Consider the following 24,924-nt stretch of genomic DNA (forward strand, 5'->3'; position numbering starts at 1 on the left):
CAATATCAATAACAAACAGTAATTGTCTGCACAAGTGCCTAAATTAAGATGTTATAAGATGGCGAGACGAAAACGATGAATAAGCAACGACCACTAGAGGCTTGGTTGAGTATGTACAAAAGTGTGTATATGGATAAAATTATGCATAAATGTCGGTACACATTAAATACGAATATGTGTGTACGTATATAAGCATGTATTTAGATAACCCGTTAGTACTAGTTCAATCTTAACCCAAATTGAACGATAAATTTAATGAAGGATGGAAATTCAGCTTGCAGAAAAGCAAATAAGAAGGAGGCCGAGAGATATGGATGGAGATGGTGGTAAATAAAAATAATAACGAATTATGGCTTTGGAAGAAAGTTAATGAAAATTAAAAAAACAAAAAAAAAGAAATAAAATGAAAATAAAAAAAACATGGAAAAATAATAAGAAAAAAAGAAATTAAATATAACATAAATAAAACAAAAAAAAATTAAAATAAAAGAAAATTAAAAAAAAAAACTTAAAAAAAAAACGAAAATTAAAAAAATAAAGATAATTAAAATTAAAATAATAATAATAAATAAAAGATTATTTAATAAATAAAAATAATTTTGAAAAAATTTATAAATAAAAATTAAAAAATATAATAAAAATTTATATAGATTTGCAAAAAATAAGGATTTTGAAAATTAATATAAGAATATTTGAAGGTCTTTGAACAATAAAAAGGTATTATTATTAAATATTTTAAACAAAATTAATCAAAAAATTAATAATTTCTGAACTAATAACAGTAAGAAAATATGTGATGATTTGGGAATAAAAAAAATTTGAAAATATTATAAAAGCTATTAATGGTTAAAATAGTAATAATATTATAAAAAATAAATTTTGACTAAAAAATTAATACATACTTATTTATTAACGCTTTAGCAAAAAATTAATGATAAAAAATATTCAATCGGGAAATTAATCAAATAAATTATAGTTTTATAAATAGAGAACTTGTATAAAATTTGAAAATAGCTGACAATTAACACAAATATAAATATAAAAAAATGCAACAAAATATAAAATAAGAAGTAATATGATTATGAAAAAAACAAAACAGTAAAAAACTAAGTGATTTGGAAAAAAATTAAAATATTTATTTTTGAAATAATAAAAAGAGAAATTTAATGGTGTAAAACATAAAACACTTTTTCGCTCTTATTAGCCTTCTAATAAACGCACATGTGTCTTATTGGCACACTTAAGGCGAACACTGGAGAGATATACGAAACCAACGAAAATATGAAATTGTTGTAACACTTTCGATTTAATAACAGATTTTAATGAACGTTTACAGCAAAGATAATAATAAAATTTTTTTTTTTAATTTTCTATTTTTATATATTTTTTAATTTTTTTATATTTTATATTTTTTTTATTTTTTTATATTTTATATTTTTTTTTATTTTATATTTTTTTTTATTTTATATTTTTTAATATTTTTATATTATTTAACCTTTTAGTTAAAAAAAAAAAAATTTATATTAAAACATTAAAAAAAATTTTTTTTAATATTTTTAACCTTATTGATACTTTTTTATAATTTTTTTAATTGTTTTCTTTTTTTTAATTTTTTGATATTTTCAACCTTATTGCTACTTTTTCTAATTTAATCTTTTTACTGAAAAACATTAATATTGCAATTACAGCACTTAATTATCTAATAACAATTGGTAATTTTCAACAAAGATACTAACTTCCGCCACCGCCGCTCATGAAGAACGCTGACGTTTGTAGGCCATAAAGCGACGCAACCTCACAAATACCACTCCACATAATCATCATTGGCGGCTGCGCGGGTGCGTGAACTCTAATCCCATCAGCGGCGCAATGACCGCAAAACAGCACAGTTTTCTTTAATGCGCTTTTTTCTTTTTCTTTTAATAAATATAATATATATATATATACTAATTAGCACAATAACACAAACACTTTGCAGCAGCAACACATACAATAAATAAAATTTAACCGATTACTAATTTGCTATTATTCTTTAACTGCTTTGTTCAGTTCTTCAATTTTGTTTTTGTTTCTATTTTTGCTTTTGCTGCGCGCTTATCAACCGATTTTCACACTCAACACGTTCTTGTGACTAGAGGTGGTGGTTTCTCCCGCGATATGTTGATAAGACTATTTTGTGTTTACGATCTTCGTTTGGCGACGCAAAAAAAAAAACAACAACAGCGAAGAAAAAATGTTCTTCTTCTTCTGCGAGATCTGCACTTTCTACGCGCGGCGACAACGCGACTTCTCGCACGATACACGCTGACTGGAGAGTTCTTGCCCGTCAACTAGTTTTCAATTGATACAATAATCGAGCATAAACCCACCGAAAATGTGGAAGTAAATTGTGACAACAAAAACAAGCAAAAGCAATTACACAATAAAAAGTGTCGCCAATACAAATTTCGAGTGCAAAGACAGTATGCCGAAGAGAATGAGCGTTAAGATGGGACACAAATAAAAATTAATTGAAATTAAATGTCAGCGATATTTTATCACGTACATATGTGTGTATGTATGTATGTGTGAGGGAGCGTACGGATATACTTGTGTGTAGAGTTAAATGTGCATATGTGCTGGCTTGATGATACTATTCATAAGAATTTCACTCGAAGAAAAAAAATGTTCGCACAAAATGTAGACCCCTCCCCCAATTGTTTAAATTTGTTACTCAAAATTAAAGAAAAAATTTAAGAGAATTAAAAAATATTTTAAAATGGCTGCAGAGATTTAAAGAAAGCCACATTCTTATTACTTAAGCAGCCAACAACAACTTAGAAGGTCACTGCTTCTTGCCGTTGTCTAAGATAAGCTCAGCAGGGTTCCAAACCATAAGCCAAAAATACAATATATAGAAATTTGACAAGCACAGTTATGGTAGATAACACTTTTCATGTTTATTTACTATAAATACTTAGTATGAAAAGCTATTTTTAGATTAGCATTACTCTGGCAGTAAGCAAAGATTATATTTTACAAGATAAGATATATACGACGACGACCTTGAAAATATTGTGGCACAAAACATTAATACTACACGTGATCACTGCTAGGTAAATCGTAGGTTCATAATGTCAAAGTGTCAAAATTAGAATATATAGTTAATTTTACAATTTAGATTGTTTCAATTTATAGAGATTTCTAATAGCTCAACATCAGCGCCACCTACTGGTTGAATTTTTTTCTACAATCTTTTAGTTTAAGTGGCGTAAAAATTTTTTTAGCGCCTTTAGAAGATTCTTTATAGATTTTTTATGCCTAATTGCAAACAATACTTTACTTTGCTATATACTTTACTTTATTTACATGTAGCAAGTATATTTTCTTTAAAAAACGTATGCCAACTGGTCTATCAAGACGCTTAAAAGCCATAGAAGTTTCGACCACGACATCTCATGACAAATTTTAATAGAATTTTACCACTATCGGTAAAAAAAAATTCGAACAAACTGCTTACATTTTAACGATAAGATTAGTTATTAGTTCGAGATAAAGTAATGGAAAGTCCGAACAAAATAGAACATAAGCAAATAAATTAAATGTCTAAAAATTAAAGATTATAATAGAACATAATTTGTAAAAATTGTACAACACTTTTAACCCTTTATATACCAGCTCAACTCTTTTATAAAATTGCCACTTGAAATATTTCTAGTTTTAATGCTTCAACTTTTTCACAAAAAACTTATACACAGTAAAATTTCAGTATTTTTTTAAGCTTTGTCATCTTTTCTGGGGTTACAAAACAATTCAAAAGGCACATCCCTCATAAAATTTCATACGACAAAGTCCACGGTTAGTGATTCAAACTTCCATATACATCAGTTTGTACGAAAACTAGTCTGTCAGTTTTTACTTGTAGATCTGAAATTATGCACAAATCCTTTTCCCATTTGTTGGTTCCACCTATATCGCACAACTATAGCATATAGTTACCATACAAACTGACAAATTCAAGTGAATTTCTTGTTTTTATTATTTTTGACAATATGTATAAAATGCAGGAGTTTTATAATATGTCATTAGATTTTGTTTAAGGGTTAATATTTAAAGTTTTAAATATTACATTATTAAGATTAGGATTTAGTATTGTTTAAGCTGTAATATCACAATTTAAAGCTTATTTTTACCTAAGAAATTATGTGTAAAGGGTCTAAAGGAGGTCAAGGTTTGATGTTTAGCTTACCGATAACATTTTAAATATCTTTTAAGCCATAGATTCGCATTTTTTCGAATTATGCGATTTAATTATAGGACTAAAAATTGAATACAACAAAAATGCCCTTCATAGTACAACAATATAATGAGCCGTAAACACACGTAATCTCAGGCACAGCACAAACACTAACCCACACTATAAGCAGAAATAAAAACAATGAATGTCGTGAAGTGGTTTAAGCACATACTTAGCACAATTACACTTGGCGACACTAGTCCCTTCACACATATTCCACCATACACCTACGCATACGCACACACCCACACTTACGTAGTTACATACCTGTTGCATAGGCTGGTTCGATTTCTTCTTCGGAATGCAAGTGTTGTTGCTGTTGCTGTTGTATTGGCACAGTCGGTATAGGAACAGGTATAGGTAGACGCTCGTAGTGTATACATTCATGGTGATATTGATGATGATGATGTCCATTATGTATGGTGCCGAGTGTGCTGCTGCGACCACCAACACTACCGCCACTGCCACCGCTACCGGCCATGCCGCAAACATTCAAGCCGCTTCCCTCGCTGCCATGCAAGCTGCTGCGATGTGGATTCTCCATTATGCCGCCACCCATGCCGCCGACATTGATGCCAACAACGCCGACACCAACACCAACACCGACGCCGACACCACCACTGGTGGATGGTCCCATGCGACAGCTGCCGATAAAAACGCTGCCACCACTACCACCGCTGCCGCCGCCCGAATCATCAGTGGTGGTGGTGTTTGTTGTTGTATTCATTGTATTATGACAACGACTTGAACAGCGTCCCAACGAACCGCTGCCACCGCTATGATGACCACTCATACCAGCAGCGCCAATCATGCCCATACCCATGGCCACACCAATACCGCCACCGCCACCACCGATCATATGGCCAGCATGACTGCTGCCAATGCTCATGCCGCCAATGCCATGTACACCACTAACGCCGCCAGCAATGCCGCCACCCATTGTTGAGCCGCAGCCTTGACTCGAGTCTGAACCCGAATCATGACCCGGACAAGCGCCAGCTGAGCCGGGTCGTGAACCGATCAAACTCATTGTGGAATGTGGCGGCGTTATCGATGTCGATGTCTGCATATAATGATGCGTATAGGGATGCGGATGCGGTACATCATAGTCGCCGGTATCAATTGCGCCCGAGAGCATGCCGACGCTGCCGCTGGTGCTAGCGCCACCCATGCCACCGCCAATGCCACCGGCGCCCATCAAATGTCCCATGCTGCCCTGCAGACAGCCCATTGAACCATGTGCGCTGCCGGTTCCGCCGCCGCCACCGCCATAGCTGCCGTGATGACTACCACCATGAATGCTACCGTGAGCGCTACCGCTGCGGCTGTGCAGTGAGACGCCGCGCGTCAACGTGTTATTAGCCGATTGTATGGATGAGACGACGGCGCCGCGACACAATATATCCGACAGTTGATTGGCCTGCAGACCGAAATATTTCGACTAAGCATATCGTGGTATCATAAAAATTGGGTAACGAAATGTCGATGGAGTTGATTTCGCATGAAATGGTCGCCCAAAGCATGTTTTATCAGATTTTTTTTTTAGTGTTCCAATCGATGAGCGCCGATGAAAGTTGTCAATGAGGAATGTTGAATCCATGCAGCAATTAATGAAATGTTTTATTGAAATTGAGTGTGTGTGCCTATTACTAATGGGTTCATATTTACGACTAAGTCTAAATTTGTGGCGGATTTGTGATTTCATACATATTTACTTTCTTCAATTTACGACCATCAAAAGTTGGTTTATGTGCCGAGAAAATGGTTACCACGGAAGTTATCATAACATAAATCCATATACTTGTGTGGCAAAGCGCCGGTTGTAGGTGTTCGTAATAGCTGAGACAATAGACAGTTCAAAAGACTACGTGGCTGTCAGTTTTCAGCGCAATTTAAGAGTAATTGGACGAAGTTTCGGCATCGTTTCGTGACCGTCGACGAAAAGTGAATCCACTGCTAGACACCAGAGATCAAGGAATAGTCAAAATAGGGGACTTCACCGTCGAACCTGCTTCCAAAAATGTGATGACTATTCTATCGGCCGAAAAGGTGAAGACCAACCGTATTCTCCAGATTTGGCCCGAGTGACATCTATTTGTTACCAAACTATTTGGTAACAAACTGGTCTAGGAACGTTTAGTCAAGAATTTCTCGCAGCCACAAATAGAATTTCAAATTTTAGATTTGGAAAGAAAATTAATGTAGAAAGAAATCACAAGTCCGCCAAATAGCAACTTGATAAACTAGTTTTTTTCAAGTCTACGATGCGTGTATGAAGATGTCGGTGAGTAACTACAACTACAATGCTGCTGACTTGTTTAAAATATGCGTCTTCCGCTTCACCATTACATGCACTTACCTGTGGACTATCTAGCCGATCCAACGATTGCCGCCGCGACGGATAATCATCCAAATTGAGTATTTGCTGTGCGGCCGGACAATTCTTATTCGAATGCTGATGCAAATGTTGTTGCGACGATGTTAATTGTGGCGGCGGTGGCGGTGTAATCGAGCCGCATGGACTACCCGGACACGGACTGCCCGGGCAGGGACTACTGCAACGACTGCGACACGTTGGACTATAGCAGAGATTCGCTTGCGTGCCGGATGGTGTATTCGGGCAAGTATTCGAGTTGCCACCGCCGCCACCACCACCGCTGCCGTTACCGCTATTGCTGTTATTTGCCGAGGCCGCAGCGGCTGCTGACGCATTTTGCGTGCTATTACAGGTGTTATCCTCTTCTTGTTGCATCAAATTCACCGGTAACGGTGTACATTGCGTGTTGCGTCGTGGCGAACGACCACGATCTACTGTGGTGGCGCTCCAGTAACCCCAAGCCATGTTGCGGTCAAATACGCTTGCGTGTTGTTGCTGTTAAAACAACGACGATTACGCACTTATTGTTTGAGTTAGGGTAGGGGTTGTAGAAAATTTTATTTGTATTTTTTTTTTTTAAGTTATATTGCACAGCGCTGTTTTTTGTTTGTTTTTAATCACTGATTTCTTTAATCACACTTCGGTTTTTGTTAATACGATTTTTCTATAATAAATATTATATTATATATGTGCAGCCTTAAAAAAATTAGAACTTTTTGTAATACTTTTTATTTATGCAGTTGATGCATGTCGTATAACAATTCTTGGTAAGAAAATCGCTCATACGACATGGTGCACGAAAGTTGCTGTAGTATAAATGTTACTCATACCACATGTGGTACACAAACACGTTTTTATTATAATTTATATTTATTAAAACGAATATGAATAGGCTATAAAATTAGATTTCAAAATTTTTATAATTTTTCCTAAAAATTTTAAAAAATAATATTAATTGGTTTCTGCATTTTTTTTTTTTTTTTTGAAAATGGTTTTTTATAACTTCTGTAGTACGCAAACTTTTTTTAATTATAATTTATTTATTTATTAATTATTATTTTATTTTTATTTATTTATTATTATTTTATTTTTATTTATTTATTATTATTTTATTTTATTTTTATTTATTTATTAATTATTATTTTATTTTATTTTTATTTATTTATTTTTATTTATTTATTTTTATTCATTTATTATTATTTTATTTCTATTTATTTTAATTTTCAATATCGCTCATACGCCCAGTAGCATTAGAAAAAATAGCAAAAACTACGCCAAAAACAATCATGGAAGTTTGTTATACTTGACTGCAGTCACACCTTGTTGGCATGTGACACCATATGAAATGTCCAAAGAAGCAACGAAGAAAAACAAATAACACATAAAAACTGTCGAACAAGCAAAAACAGATGCTATCCTACAGGCCGTTAATTTAGACAACAAAAATATGGAATGAACAAGAAAACTAAAACCAAAAAAATATAAACTAAAATATATATGCTGCGAAACCGGGTGGATGGTATACTTAAGGAGAGGCAGAGTGACAAAGAGAAAGAGAGAGTGTTTGAAGGACATAGAGAGAGAGAGAGAGGGAAGAAGAAAATATAGAGTTTGAAATTAAAGAGTTTGCTCAGATATTAAAGCAGAGTTGCCAAACCACAAAATTTCGGGAGCAACAACATATTTTTACAACGCCAATATTGCGAGAATATAGAACTTAGTAAAAAAAAATCGAAATAAATTAATTTTCGTAATAAAACGTTAAAAAAAGATTTTTCAAACACTTCTTAATAAAAAAAAACAAAACTCCAACCCCAAATTAGAATGAGAAAATTCGGCAATTGGTTAAGCAAAACCAAAACGAGAGAGCACCACTAGAGAGAGACTGTGAGCATGCATATGCGAAAGCAGCGTATGCTTATGTGCACAAAAAAATATGTGTTCAGCTAGAGCCATAGATAGTTAATAAATAAAATATACATATGTTGCAAGCCTCACAAATTTCGTGCGATTTTTGCCAGCACTGCTCAGCTATTTTTCATTTTATTAAAAAGAATTTCCAGCAACTTGAAATTATGGGAGAAAAACACTACGAAAATTGTGTGCAATAAAAAAAATTTTAACAACAATATTTTAGGGTGTGGTTCACTCACAGCAAAACAAAAATTTTTATAAAAATTATTTTTACATAAAATTTGAAAGAGCAACAAAATAATTAATTTTTATCAAACAAACATTTTAAGTAAAAATAAATATTTAATTTACAAAAAAAAAACTATCACAAATTTCTGCACAATAATACTTCCAAAAAATTTATATTTTTATTAAAATGCAATTAGCATAACTCCGACTTAAATTAATCAAATAATTTTCAATACTATTCCATTTAATTATTATTTGTTTAAAGCGCCAGCAAAAAAGGCTGAATTCCCAGGTTTACGATTCTATTGACGTCAACAACGTCGACAGCAAAGCGCCAAGCGCCAAAGGAAGGACGCCCAAGCACTTAAAACAGATGATGTTGGCCAAAATGAGTGAAGCGAGAAAAACAAAAAAACACTTACACACACACACACACACACACAAATATATCTAAAAGGCAAGTAAATAGAAATATACTTGTAAACATTGGTTAGAAAATTTGTATACAAACAAATAACTTCTGTCGCAGATTTCATTCGTATGCATTGATTGGTTTGTGGCAAGCGAAATTTTTCCAGACGAATGCATTTAAGTGTCACTTCAACCTCAACTATATGTGCTATAGGTAAGTGTATATCTTTTAGTGAAGGTGAAAATGGCAAAGTTAAAACTATTTTTTTGGCATTTATGGAATTTTTGGAAGACTTAGAAGATCAAATTTTTAAATTGAATTTTTTATTTTTAGAGAGGGACCACCTCTTTGGTATTATTTTAAAAACTAAAATCTTGCTCAAATCAAACTACAGTGAGAAAGAAAAACACCTCATCCATAATAAGCTTAAGTTTTTTAGCTTTATCTAAACTAATTTTTGAAACCCAAATCTGCATAATGCTCATATGAACTATTTTTTAGACTTTTTCGAAAAATATAGAACACCGGAGGTCTCTTAATTGAAGCAGAACGATACGACAGAAAGCTTGTTATATAACCACATTACTGCTAGAAATCTTTAGAAAGAAGATTGCATTCAAAAATTTTACTCTGTGACATCAACCAAGTTCATAAGCTTCAACACAAGTTTTGGTTCACACGAACAAGTAAAACAATAAAGGCGTAGTTAGCTACTAATTTTAAGACTGTTTTCTTTGTAATCTGAGCTACTAGATCTAATGAAATAAAACTCAAAGTTATTATCAAAATACTATGAGGATGTAGAACTACATTGTATCAGCTGTTAATATTATTTGCTGAATAACCTAATTCTAGGCAGCTACTGCTGCTTTTAATTTTGGTGCTGTAAGTATTATATTTTATTCTACTTTAAGGAGTAAATATCAGGCATTATATTAAAAAAATTACAAAATAACTCAAGTTTAGTTTTCGCGAAGAAAAAATTCTAGATCGGTGGTTGAAATCCATAATTTTATATATCGAAAAAACAACAAAACGGTCTGACATAATGGCCTTAAACCAAGGGATTAATCATTAGCAGTCACACAGAATTTTTTACCACATTAATAGGAACTGTATTGCAAACTCCAACTTTATATCTCATGAAGTCTTTTGAGATCAAGCGAAGAAGCTAATGACCGTTCTAAGCAAAGCAAACAAAGCGTTGTTTCTATAAATTTATATATAAATTATTTTAAATAATTTAGCAGTCAATCAGAGTCACAAAAGTGTTTCTTTCTGAAGTGCAGAATAATTTTGGAAGCAGAAGCATCGTTAGAACCCTTAAATATATTACCTGATACTTGGCTTGCATATATTTTTGTAACACACTACCACAACGATAAAAAAAAACCCAATCGACAATTAATCTGCATAAATATGTTCGGTGTCCAACTCATCAATTCTTCACGTTATTGGCGTGACCCTATTACGCATTTACCAGCACCCACAGAGGCACTAATATGCGCTAAAAAATAGCATAACATACCAACCAACCCAACGGGATAACACATATTTAAGTGAATATGAGAACCCACTACATTTTCCACGGTAAACCCAATAGGCGTGATGAGCGGGTTGTATACTGTTACAAGTAGGCATGAGACGTTGAGAAGCCGAAAAGGTAACGAGCCAATACGTCAGTTGGGCGTGAGGACGAGAGGGTGAGCCAAAATGTATCGTTAAATGAGCGCACAGGATAAGCACGACGGCATACATACATGCACACATACAGATGTGCGAATGTATTAGTAAATATATTACAAAAAGCGATTTATATATTATTTATGCGGAGAAAACAAAAAGAAATTAGTACTAAAATGAGGAGTGAAAACGCCAATACAACGTTCAAGCTGAAATTTAAGCCGAGCGGCAAAGGAAATGCGCACAAAAATGAAACAAATAAACAGCGGCAGAAGAGGACCACTACTGCGGCCACTCGAGCGTTCATTCTCAAAAGGCAGTCACGATTGAGATTTTTTTGTTGTTGATTTTTTTTTTTTGTTTTCTTCTTAATTGGAAAAGGAGGTGAAATGCTCGTAAAATAAAACAGAAATGTTACGCTATAAAGGTTGTGTTGGCTAAATTCTGAAAAAATTAATACCTTTTAAATGGAACGAAGTGTTTGGAGCAAAAGAGGCCAAAAAGAACGAGAATGTAGGCGATGTGGTGGATTCGGTGAATCGATTTGCAATTCGCGCAACATAAAAGTGCACATAAAAAACGGTAAGTTTAATGGGTAGTACCAAATGAGTTAAAACCTCGTTGATTTTGGCTCATTTCTTACATAAAATCAAATATGATGAAAGAGATAAAAAAAAATGCTTGATATAAATGTGAAAATATGCCTAAAGTAGGGTAGCATAAAATAAGGTTAAAACTGCAACAATACTCGTTTAAATATCAATATGAAATTTAATTATGAAAATGAAAAAGTATGGGAAAAGTTAGACACAGCATCTAGGTGCCACCACGTGCTGCCAATGTGCAGAAAATCGCTCTCAAAGGAGAAAAAAAAATAATCTTAGTAAGCTTTTCGGCTAATTGAGACCGGCGTGTACCGTCAGCAAATGAATTCTTGTGAGACGTTTGCATGACTTCCAAAACTGTATAAATCAAATATTTTATAACAGTATTGGGAATTGCAGATATTAAAAAAAAATATTATGAAAAAATTAAATCTTTTATATAAACATGGTATGTTTTCAAGACAGAAGTGAAAATTTTGAATTAGCCTAAATGTATGCTATAAACAAAAAGTACGCCTAAAAGTATACTACTGAAATGTTTCTAACTTGTGGAAAATTACGTTTAATTTTTGATAAACATTTTTAAAAATTTAGGTACACGATTTCATTCATAAAAAATATATTTCGAGCCTAAATGTATGCTATAAATAACTGCCATTATTTGACGAACTTACTCAATTCTGACTCACACTTAGTGATTTAGTATCAAACAAAAATTATGATTATAAAGTGATTTTAAAAAACTGGAAATTTTTTTATATCCGCCTAAAAGTAGACTACTAAATTTGATCAAAATTGTAGGAACTATTTCACGATTAATTTCTGATTAAAAATATTAAAAATTTAGATGACTTTGATTTAAAAAAGTTTTGAAAAAAGCCTAAATGTATGTCATAAATAGCTTCAATTAATTGACAAACTTACTTAATTCTGCGTTACAGTTTCGTAAAAATGTTCAAAAAATAGTTGAGAATTTTCTAAACGCCGCCTAAAAGTAGACTACTAACATGAATAAAAATTGTACACGATTAATTTTTGATCAAAAATGTTACAAATTTACATGATTTTTTCATCAAAAAATTTTTGAAAAAGCTTTCAAATTTTTAAAAAAAAAATTTTTAATTTTTTTCAATACAAAAATATTTATTTTAACAGCTGACAATAACAAAAAAAATTATTTGAATATACATATATGTATATGTAGTGCAAACCTGCAGCAGCGTGAGCAAGATTACAAACTCATGCAGCCACATCCAGTACTAAAGTCAAGGACATCTTTGGTGATAAATTACAAGCAAAGAAGGCGGAGGTCAGTCGACAATTCCAAATGCTTCGCAGGCGGACAACAAATGCGTTATATGAGGGCGGGCTATGTGCTACAAAGGTGAGTGTGTAAATATATTTGTATGTATGTGTGTATGTAAGTGTATGGCATTCGTTGTAACACTCGGTACAAATGAACGCGAAAGAAACTTGATTTCAAAGTAAACGCCCAGGGTATTGCTGCTTTAGCTGTCTGTGACTGTGTTATAAATATATGAGATATACGATTTGACAGGCAAAAGCGAATTGCAGTGGGAATATCGAGAAAAAATATATAATATAGTATAGAAGATTGCATAGCAAATGTGTAAAACTGAAAATTATATAATATATTAACTTAAAATTCTTTCACCTGTTTAATTAATTTTATTTTTTTATTTTTATTATTTCTATTTTTTTATTATTATTTTTTTTTTAATATTTTTTTTTTTTTATAATTTTTTTTATTTTTAATAATTTTTTAATAATTTAATTTTTACATTTTTGATTTTATATTTATTTATTTATTTTTTATTGTTTAACAATTTAATTTTTGTTTTTTAATAGTGCAATTTTTCTTTTTTAAAAAATCAATTCTTGTTTTTCAATACAATACAATAATTTTTATTTTTATTTTTTTTAACATATTTTTTTTAATTATTTTTTTTTTTTAATTTCAGTTATCGTGTTTTCTTGTCTGCTGCTCTGTTTGCTTTCTTAAAAGCATTTTTAAACGTTTATTTTCCTTTCGATACTTTAAAACCCATCGTCAAAGTTGTTACGCGTCCCTGTATTTGAGTTGCTGACCAAGTCAGACCCCGATTTCTTTTTATTTCTTATTCCATTTTTTTACTTTTGCAACAACGCGCTTATGCAAAACCGCCATCGATTAGCGTGAAAATGTAACGAAACGAAAGCCGCCCGGATATCGCCACATACACACACGCACAAACACTTGCCATTATATGTAAGCGAAACATAGGCTTAGACAGACAGCCGAAAAGTATGCAACGCTTGAAAATTTCCACTGATTTACATTTCTTGTTACTTTTCAGCGTTAATTTTGCGCAATGCACATAGAATCTTTTGCACTTTGGCCGTTCAATTCATCATGTGAACACTACAACTTGGCACAACGCCTAAAAGTAGGCACTCGTTTTAATCAATACACAGCCACACCAACGCAGGCGTGTTTTCTATATAATTTTAACAGAAATTATTTCGCGTGAAAACGCCTTTTTCAACCAAAAACCACACTGCACACGTAGAGATATGTTCCAGAAAAAAACTATTTTTTTTTTGTTTAAAAATCACACAAGAATTTTGAAAAGTATACCTCAATAAAAAAATAAAGCCAGTATCGGTGTATCGCAATTTGCCCCAAAGCGCTCACGAAACGTCCATTTTCAGCTGAAACCCGTGCGCGAATGTGCGCCGAGACGATGGCACACGGAGTGCCTAAGAGTGTTTTTCGGTGCACAGCGGAGACGCGGCAACAACAACAATGAATACAACAAAGCTAAAGGCAACAGCAGCAACTTCGCGAGCGCCCAAGCAATGCTAAGTGATTTCGCTTGTGAGAGCAGCGCTCAGCACACATACGGTTTGTACATACATATGTGTATGTGTATGTATGTATGTGTGTGTGTTAGTGAGTATATGCGCACTTGTAAGGACATGTATGACAGCAAAAACAAGCAATAATAGAGCAGCTAGCAAAAGAACATTGAATTATTCAATGTCAGTCAGTCAGAGCCAAGTAGCAAAGCCATCAACAACAGCCAAACACAAACGCACACATGCACAGGCAACTTACGAACCTCGTCACTCAACCACAAGTGCAGGCGCGTTGGTGGCAAAACTGCTGCAATGCAAATAAAACACTCATCATAAAGCATTCCGTCTGTCATTCACGCAGCAAATGCTTATTGTGTGCGCTGCTCGCATTGGCACTGAGCGAACGATGCGCACTCGGCAATATCAGCATGCATGTGTGTGTTGGTGTGTGCATCTTTTAGGCGCTCTTCGCGTGGTTGGCATGGTGAGCAAATGTAGGCAAACATATGTGTAATTACATGGAGACACATGTGTGTGTGTACTTGTTGTTGTATTTGCTTTAGCTGCCCACAAAGCCGCAAGCTCGCCTGGGCGTTTTGTATATTTGATTGGAGGCGACGGCGCCTAAACAACCGTTAGGCGAGCACCAAGCTGCGCTGTGGGCAGCGTTCAAAGTTGAGGTGTATGCTGACGCTTACCGTTATGTGACACACAACAGCATTATGCCACAAAGCTCAGCATAAAAGCAGGCGCAGTGGACACAAAAACAGCAATAGCAACAACAACAACAAATGAAGTAAAAAAAAGTGTGTGGTGTGTGTGTAGCGATTGAGCGGCGAAAAAAACCTAAGCTGCAGCACAAAAAAAACAGCAAATACAATGCGCCCCAGCGACAGCATGCGAGAGCGCGACGACAGGGTGAACACAAAGAACTTTGCAAGTACTGCGAGAGTCGCTAGCGGAAACTCCTTTTTGCCAGCGTGCACAAGCATACGTACACAGATGTCTTGTATGTGTGTGTGTGTGTTTGTATGGTTGTGCGTGCGCTGCATTGGCAGCCAGCCAATACAAGTTCAGTGTGGCACCTAAAAACCAAAAATATGCAATGCAGACGCATAGTTGCACAGCGCGACACACTTACCAGATGTTTCGTAGGTCGCTACTCATTGCTGACCGCTTAATGTCATTTAGCTTAATTAAGGTGGGTTGGAGATTTTTAAGCACCATCGAATGATTTCTTCTTTAAAATTTCGAAAATCTAGTAATTTTTCGAAAAATATATTAAAAACAACACAAACAAGTGGTTGTGTTAGGGCTAATAGGTAGATTTTTGAACAACTTCTGCCAATAAACATATCAAAAGTAGTTCTAGTTTAGTAACTAAGTATATAAACAAGTTTTTCATACAAGGGCTTAGGTTTGCTAGATCAGTTTGTATGGCAGCTATATGCTGTAGTGCTCTGATCTGAAAAATATATGCGAAGATTGTAGCGATGCCTTGAGCCATAATCTGTGCCAAAGATTTCGTAAAGATAACTCGTCAACTAAAAATATTTTCATACATTTTGATTTTGAACCTTCACTTTGTATGGCAGCTATATGCTATAGTGGTTCGATATCGGCGGTTTCGACAAATAAGCCGCTTCTTAGGGAGAAGAGGACATAGGCAAAATTTCAATTCGATATCTCAAAACTACGAATTTTTGCGAATTTATTTAACATATAATTTCTGTGGAATAAAATTGTTTCACAACATAAACAAATTATATCATAAGCTGGTTGAGAATTACAGACGCTTTTACTCTAAACGAACAAAATAATTAAACAAAAAGTTAAAAAACTTGTTTGGCGTGTTTTACCACTTATTCCAGGGTGACCATTGATGTTAAGCGACAAAATGTAGCAGGGGTCCAACAAGTTTTCTAGCAGATAGTATCTGAGTTCAGGTATATCTCTACTTTCTTCATTGAAAATTTTATAAATATTCTCTGCTCACAATAATTTGTTGCTCATGATCGCAATTTATTCGGGTTAACATCTCGATCAAGATAGTTTTCAATTGCCAATTTATTCCGAAAGTCTAAAAGACATATTTCCGAGCGACAAGCAAAGAACTGGGTAATGGTAAAAATTCTAAATGGACAGCTGACGCACTCTAAACAGCACTGGTTAAACTTTTACAGGCCTCTAAAAAGTATTGAAAAAAACAAAAAAAAAATAATAATATGGAAACTAAGCAATAAATGTGTGGTTCAAAAAGGTTCAAAGGACTTGTGGGAAACTTGATTGTAGATTAAATTAGTTTCAGAAAATATATCTCAAACGCGGTTTTTTAACAACTGTTTAAAAAATATCTGCAAATAGACTGAAAAATACAGCAAATTTTTAAATCATAATGGCAACACTCGCAACTTACAAGCTTACACAACAGATAAACACACAAACGTACAGCCGCTTTCTATGCGGCATAGGGGATAATACGTATAAAATCTGGTCAGCTGAGAGCCTAGAATTTAGTATAGGCGAAGTATATGTAGAACGGATTATGCGTAGGAAGGAAACACGAAGGAATCGCTCCACTTTTCCGCTTGTTTTTGTTTTATGGATAACACGAAGCGTGTTCAACTCGTACCAGACATGCGTGCATTGGACTAAAAATTGAGTACGCTCACGCGGCAACTCACACTGGCGCTCTATTGCGCCTCACGCGCGCTCTCATTTCAAGCAGCACGCTCGCCTACAGCTTCGACTTCAATTTTCACTCGCACACCTGGTCGCTGCCGATAATATAATGGAATATAATGATATACACGTATAATCGCCACTTTGGAGTGGATTTGTGAGAAATCGAAATACATTTAATAGGTATTATCGACCAGTTAAAAGAAAAGGGCATATATATACACATATAAACACACATATGTACATATATTTGTATAGAAGTAGGACAAGGCAGTGTGGGGAGTTGTTGAGTTTTCATTGCGCAAAGTGAGAACTAACAATTTACTGCATGCAACTGCACCCAATTTACTTTGTGCTATAGAATACCGTTACTGCAGTGAGAGCGCACCCAACTCAAACCTTCCTAGAAACCAAGGCAGTGACGAAATTTTAGCTGCACCTTTTGTTTTTGTTATTTTGTGAAAAACTTTAGTGTCATTGCAAGTTTAAAAGTTTCTGCCGCTCTTCCACCGCACCTTTTCCTCTTCTCCTCTTCTAAAAATGTAGTGGAGCGCATGCATTGGCGTACTTCTGCGCGTTGGGAGTCAGCTCCCGAGTGTGGCCATTAATAATGCAATGGCATGACACGACGCGCGTACAATTTCGTTGCGGCTGGCAGGCAACGGCAGAGCTCAGCTGCGGCAGTGACAGGATAATCGGGAGACAAGTGGATGAGATATGCTGAACTATAGAAATTGAAACAATTGAGGTTAGTAACAGCAAATTCAACAGCAGCAGCGACAGCAACGCGAAAAAAAAGAGGACTAATGCGATAGTTAAACAAACAAACAAACATGCACACACACTTGCAACATATTTGCATATGTGTGTGTGTGTGTGTCAACACGCAAAGTGCATGGCACGGAAATGGGTATATGGTTTAATGCAGCGTTAAATTTAATCGTATTCCACTTAACTATTGAGTGGAAATAATACAATCAGCTGGGTATCCAGTGAGTTTGCTGGATTTAAAAGTAGACAAGATTAATTGGAAAGTTTTGAAGTTGAGCTGAGTAGAATTGAATTTGTAAACAAGATAAAACTTTAACTACGCTTGCAACGCAGCTATAATACCCTTTACAGTTGCATTTCTTATAGCATAAAAGGGTATAAAAAGATCCTTTTTGAGATTTGGAACGACCAGTTTGTATGGCAGCTATATGTTATAGTAGTCCGATCTGAACAATTTTAAGGAGATTGTGGCGTCGTTTTGAACAACAATCTGTGCTGAATTTTGTGAAGATATCTCGTCAAATAAAAAAGTTTTCCATACAAGGACCTGATTTTGTTCGCTCAGTTCGTATGGCAACTATAAGCTATAGTAGACCGATCTGAACAATATATTTGGAGATTGTAGCGTTACCCTGGACAAAAATCCATACCAAATCTCACAAAGATATCTTATCAAATAAAAAAGTTTTCCATATAAGGACTTGATTTTAGCTTGATCCCATAGTGGCACGATATCGACGGTTCCGACAAATTGAGAAGAAAAGGATGTGTGCAAAATTTCAGATCGATATCTCAAAAAACAGAGGGACTAGTTCGCGTATATACTCATACAGACAGACAGACGGTTATGGCAAAACTGATTCAGCGCGTTTCTTTCTGTGTATTACAAACTTCGTGGCAAACTAAATATACCTTGTTCCGAGTATAAAGACTAATATATATATGTATGTATGTATTATAAAAAGTTTAATTGATTTAGATTAGATATTTAGAGTATGCAGTTTTTTATACCCGGAGTGGATGCAGTTTTTTATACCTCCAGGAAATGCCAATTTGGTAGCATTGCTGAAAAATATTTTGTGAAAGTCTTCTACCCTCACAACAACAACAGTAACCATCATAACAGTTGTTCGATCATGAAATCTACATTTCAGCTTCCTGCCACTAAGCGAAGCCCACCATTCTAGGCCTCTGGTTCTTATTGAAGATGCCAAATTTTCAGATCCATTATTAAGCCACTTTTTGAGAAAAAATCCGTGGTCAATTTTATACTACTGTTGAGACAGTCTCTCTCTCTCTCTCTTTCTCAATTTTTTAACATCTACAAAATGGAGAGAATATAGAAAGGCTGCTGATCTGTTGTATTAGTAGAGAGCTTCGAATTCCCAGCGAATCCATCGTTTTCTCTGGAACCGGCCTCGAACGAATTTTTTCCGTTATAAGAGCTCAAGAGACTGCTCGATGGAAAAAGAGTAATCAGCAATGCTGAGGTAAACTACTTTACCGGATTTTATACGACCAAGTCTCTGTCTCTTCGCCGATCAAGCCGTATATCTATACGGTTTACGACTGTCACAGCGGAAGTATCGTTGAGAAAACTGACAAATCTAAGTATGATGGATGGATGGCAAACAGATTATACTATTAAAGCTAGTTAGTGAGATTTCAATAAAGCTAAAGTCCAGATTTAAAAGCATTTATTACTAAATTTCTCAAAATCAGCAAGTTTAAGCTTCGTTTTTTTGAAATCACATGCAGTTTTGGCATTGCACACAGCCGGCAAACGACTACAGTATTGTAGTTATAGACTGAGTATAATTTCCATGGCGAAAATTTACTGTTATAAAAAGTGAATCAGCTGCCAAGCTATTGTATTTTTAAACATCCTTCATAACATAAATTATTAAAGGAAAAACCGCTGATGACACCATTTACGGGCGTTTGGCATAAGCCAGCCAAGTGATATCAAAGTAAATGACACACACATGCATACACAAAGGCAGGCAAGTAACGGAATGCAAAGCTATATATATGTATGTATGTATGTATATTTTTTTAATGGGGAGAAAAGCGCAATATCAGCACTAAGCGCTTACATATTCTGATGAGCCTTAAGGCCACAAAAACAGCAGAGGCAATAACAGGCATAGGCACAAGTAAAATTACAAAAACAAATGCAAAAAAAAAATTAAATGTTAAAAAAAAAAATACAAAAAAAAGGAGAAAAAATACAAAAAAAAAACTTGCAAAAAACAAAATTACAAAAACAAAAAAATTGCAACAAAACAAAATTACAAAAACAAAGTGGCAAACAAAGAACTGCAATGTCAAAAGTTGAGCATAAGTATAAAGGAACAGGCGAGCAATAAATTACTAAGAGGGTGATTATAAACAAAATAAGGCGATTTGACAATAATAAAAGAATCGCGAGGAAAACAAAGAAAAATCATTGAAGGATATGCTGCTATCGCGACATATGGCAACACATTAAAATATATGTATGTATATCTAAACTCCGTCATAATTCAAATGCTGCAAGAGCTACGCTTGTCGCAGTGGAGAAATCATTTCAAATACCTGCTACTAAAGCACTAAAGTACTGCTACGCACATATACACATATGTAAATAACCAGCTATGTACATATGCATATGTATACACTTAGTTCAACACAAATATGCTATAACGGCACATTTTAAATTGAGTTTTCGCCACTCAGCTAAAACAGTTGAGGACAAATCATTTACACAGCGCCGGAGTGGGTGGCAATTGCTTGTAATCTCACTTTCATTTCAGCCATATATGCGTTATGTGCCCATTACATTGTTTGCTATACTCATACACATAAATATATTTTGAGTATACATATAGTCGCACACATTTACACGTACTAATAATTTAAAATAAAAATGGAATTACTGAAAGGATATGCGTGTAGTTTGTTATTTATGTAAGCATATTTATATAACGGTGCTTTTAAGGCTTCAATTGTAGTACGGCGCAACTATACAGCCAGGTATTGCATTAAAATATTATTTATATAAGCGTGTTTAAAATTTTTATTGTTAAAAAAAAAATTTTTTTAATAGTGGGAATACATACAAACGCAGCTTTAAATATAAAAGAATGCTTTCATAGAGTTTTTAATAAGTATATTTATAGAGAGAATATTTTTCTTAGCATATTATTATCTGTAACCGAGTTAAGTTTTTGCAACTGCATAGCAGGCATAAAATTCTTCTTGAAAAAATCTTACTTTGGCAGCAGAGGTCTGATCAGAACAATATATATCGGAGACTGTAGCGCTGCATTGGACAATAATACCGTTCCCACGACAATCGGGTCTACGTAACCGGACCTGACCCAGATTTTATCCGGCCAAGGACTGTCAACTCGGCAGAATTCTTCCGCTACAATAACAACAACAACATATATGCCAAATCTTATGAAGATATATTGACAATTAAAAAAAATTTCCATATAAGCACTTGATTTTGTTTGGTCAGTTTGTATGTCAGCTATATGCTATAGTGCTCCGATTCAATCAATATGTTCGAATATTGTAGCGCTGCCTTGGATAATAATCTGCCTCAATATTTCTTAAAGATATCTTATACAATAAAAAGTTTTCCATACAAGAACTTAACTTTGATCAAACAGTTTGTAAGGCAGCTATATGCTATAGTGGTCCGATCTAAACAATTTCTTTGGAGATTGAAGTCTTGTTTTATACAATAATCCATGTGAAACTTCGTGAAGGTATCTGGTCAAATAAAAAAGTTTTCCATACAAGAACTTGATTTGGATCGTTGAGTTTGTATGTCAGCTATATACTATATGGGTCCGATCTGAACCATTTGTTGGGATATTGTGGCATTTATTTGGACAATATCCCACGCCAAATTTTGTAAAGATAAATTGTCACATTAAAAAGTTTTCCATACAAGAACTTAACTTTCATCAAACAGTTTGTATCGCAGCTATACACTATAGTCATCCGATAGCGACGGTTTCGACAAATAAGCCTTATTGGCGAGAAAAAAATGTGTGCAAAATTTCAGTTCGATATCTCAAAAACTGAGGGGCTAGTTTGCGTAAAAAATCTGATAAGATTTGATCCGGACAAAATAAGAAAACTATGTACATTCGTCACGTATTATAAAAGAAATCTTTATTATCACTCTCAAAATAAGCTCCTGAATCATTGCAAGTATGCCAACGCTTAATGCAATTTCCCATATACTTGTTATAAGTCTGAACTGGGATGGCCACCTGTGCCATGTCCTGTTCCAAATTACTTCAGGAATGTTTTCTGCAGCTAAAACAACAATGACTCGCATGAGGCAAGTTTTCGATAAATTCACGACCTTCACTGCAAGGTTTGTGCCACTCAAATACTTGTGTTCGTGTTTAAATGGGCCAGTCCGAGTCAAATTTGATCATTTGTGTAAATACACGATACAGCACTTCAATTAACAATTGAAGCAATAGTCTTTAAGAAAAACATATCTCCGATGAAACTTAATTACTACTTATAAATATATATATAATATACATATGTATGTATGTACGACAACGTAATTGTATTAAATAAAACTATACAAGCTTACGCGTATGAAAAAATATTTCCATGAACTGTATTTGTCGGCGAATTAAAAGCAACTACACCAAAAAATTTAGATTAAAATAGATAAAACGGCTGATATCAATTCGTAAAGATAACACACTTATATACAATACATACATATATACTGTTAACAATATGCAGATCTTATCTCGAAATAAAGGAGAGGTGTATAAATGTGTTCTATTTTATTATAGTTTGGGATTTCCTAACAATAGCAACAACAACAATAAAACTAGTGGAAGTTGATAGCAGCGCTTTATGCCACTTTACTCTAACTTAACTTCTGTCTTATAACAAAAAAAAATACTCACCATGTATAACCAATTCGGAATCACGATTTATTTCGTACAAACGTATAGCTTCGTCCAATTCCATTTGCGTTGATATCGTGCACGGATCATTCTCTTCGTCCACCCACTTGATGGTGAAGGGCTGCAAGGAAGTTTGAGAATTATTAAATAAATATTTAATAAAAATTGTATGTTATCACTTACTTGATCAGTTGGAAAGCGGCATATACCGCGTATCTCATGACATAAATTTTCATAAGTGATATTTTCATCTATGTAAGTGATCATTATTTCGCCATTGTAGGCAGTTTTGACTTTAATCTCATTGGTGGCACTGTTGGCATTTGTGCCGTCCGGAATAATTTGCGAAGGCATTTTCTGCATTTGTAATTAAGCGTTGAATGTATGCGTATTTCTGTGTTGGCTTGGAAAATGCGTAATGCAAAAGACTTTATTCTTATGACTTGTAGTTTTTAGTTACAAATAAACATTGGCTGAAAAAGAGAATAATTTATAAATTTAGTTAATTTTTATTATTAATAAATAATTCATTATTCATTTAAATAATTATTTTCCTTAGACATATTTAGATAAAAATACATTATTAATTGAAAAATTGATTTTCAATAGATATATTTACATACAAACAATAAATTGGTAATTTTTAAATAAAAAAAAAATGCATTGTAAATATATTTTTTTACATCTGAGAATAATTAAGGATTTTCGGTACAATATATATATTTTTTATTAATATTTTTATATTTTTTAATAATATTTTTATATTTTTTAATAATATTTTATATTTTTTAATAATATTTTATATTTTTTAATAATATTTTATATTTTTTAATAATATTTTTATATTTTCCTCCATAGTTTTATGGCCCACTGTAGTATGTATGCTTCTCTGTCGCTTTACACATAAAAGATTCAAGTGGGCGATAAATACATTTGCGCTAGCAGCATCCCACCTCCCGACATCAGTATGTGTATATATTAAGAAAAAACAACAACAAAAACGTTGATGATGTTGTTGAAGTACAAAATGTAAACAAATGCGAGAATCCACAAGTGGTCATACGCGTAATGTTTATATGGTAAATATGAACACGACAGCGCGGCAAATAAGTTAAAGGCATGCAATTGTTTAACTTTATGCTAAGTGAAATTGGAATATAATTATATTTTTTATTTACGCTTAGTTATTTATTGTAAATTAACTTTTTTGCACTTTTAACACACACATTTCAAACAATGTGGCAACGCTTGCCGCAGTAATTTGACTGCCCTTCATTACTGCCTTTCGTTACCTCGCCAGCCGGCAATGAATCATGCAACAAGTTGATTTTGTTAAAATGCCTCACTGTGCTGACGCGAAACACCGAATAGTTCAATGATTAACACATTTTACATATTAGTATTTGGTACAACCGCCAACTACACACAGTTAATTAATACACATTTTAACTTTTAACACATTTCATTGCAAATAATTGGCGTTATGCGAAAAACTACAGCCTCTAATTATTTGCCATTGCAATACTTCTGCCAGCCAGCGTGGTGTTCCACTTAATTGATTGCATATTTTGTCGTACATTGACCACTGTTGGGTTGATACTTTACAGAATGTCGAAAAGTCGTAGTGCTTCCGATCGTTTTTGTGATTCTATATACTTTGCAGCTTAGTTCTTACGGCTTATCGGTACTTATGTTACATTACTCAACTCCAATTCTTTCTTTATAACAATTTCCTGCGTATTAGTTGTATTCTACAACAAATATTTTATGCGCTTATTCCACACCCCGGCCATGTACTTTTGGCCAATATGTATAGGTATGTATGTGGACGTACTTGGTTAACTTGCCGTTTTAGGCCAAGTCTACTGTTATTTCACCTTTTTTCTACAAATTTTTTACCTTTCTTTACTCTGCATACACTTCTTTATGTTCACATTTGCCACTGCTTGGGATTCTCCTTTCTTGCCTTTCTCATTCAAAAATTTATACGAAACTGGTGTCTCAAATGTAATTAATTCGCATTATTACAATTTAAAACAACATAAAACAAAAACACAATAAACTCATATAAACAAAACTAAAATTAATTAAGATTTTTATTAGAAAGAGGCCAACAAATTTATTTAGTTAATTGGGTGAGCGGCACGACAACCGTAAACAAGATAAAACTTCGAGTGTGC

General features: G+C 33.9%; 1 protein-coding gene and 1 long non-coding RNA gene across 5 annotated transcripts in view; one reads left to right on the forward strand and one right to left on the reverse strand.

Annotated features, from left to right (window-relative positions):
* The window catches only part of aPKC (protein kinase C iota type), a 40,517-nt gene extending 15,593 nt beyond the window's left edge, over positions 1–24,924 (reverse strand). The window contains exons 1-3 of one of the 4 annotated variants that reach the window (XM_070108514.1): positions 24,644–24,924; positions 22,928–23,217; positions 22,745–22,865 (exon numbers count right to left, since the gene is read on the reverse strand). In XM_070108514.1, the coding sequence (XP_069964615.1) occupies positions 22,745–22,865; positions 22,928–23,107 (301 nt within the window). In that variant the 5' untranslated portion in view covers positions 23,108–23,217; positions 24,644–24,924. Of the gene's footprint in view, positions 1–1,736; positions 1,971–4,543; positions 5,697–6,635; positions 7,350–14,133; positions 15,117–22,744; positions 22,866–22,927; positions 23,218–24,643 lie in introns of those variants that run through there. The other 3 variants (XM_036374683.2, XM_036374684.2, XM_036374688.2) reach the window with 3 other exon arrangements.
* LOC138857083 (uncharacterized) lies at positions 12,594–14,157 on the forward strand. The gene is made up of 2 exons (XR_011396040.1): positions 12,594–12,879; positions 13,853–14,157. It is a non-coding gene; the product is annotated as an uncharacterized lncRNA (long non-coding RNA).

Source organism: Bactrocera oleae, chromosome 4 (assembly GCF_042242935.1).
Source record: "Bactrocera oleae isolate idBacOlea1 chromosome 4, idBacOlea1, whole genome shotgun sequence".
Lineage (NCBI taxonomy): Eukaryota > Metazoa > Arthropoda > Insecta > Diptera > Tephritidae > Bactrocera > Bactrocera oleae.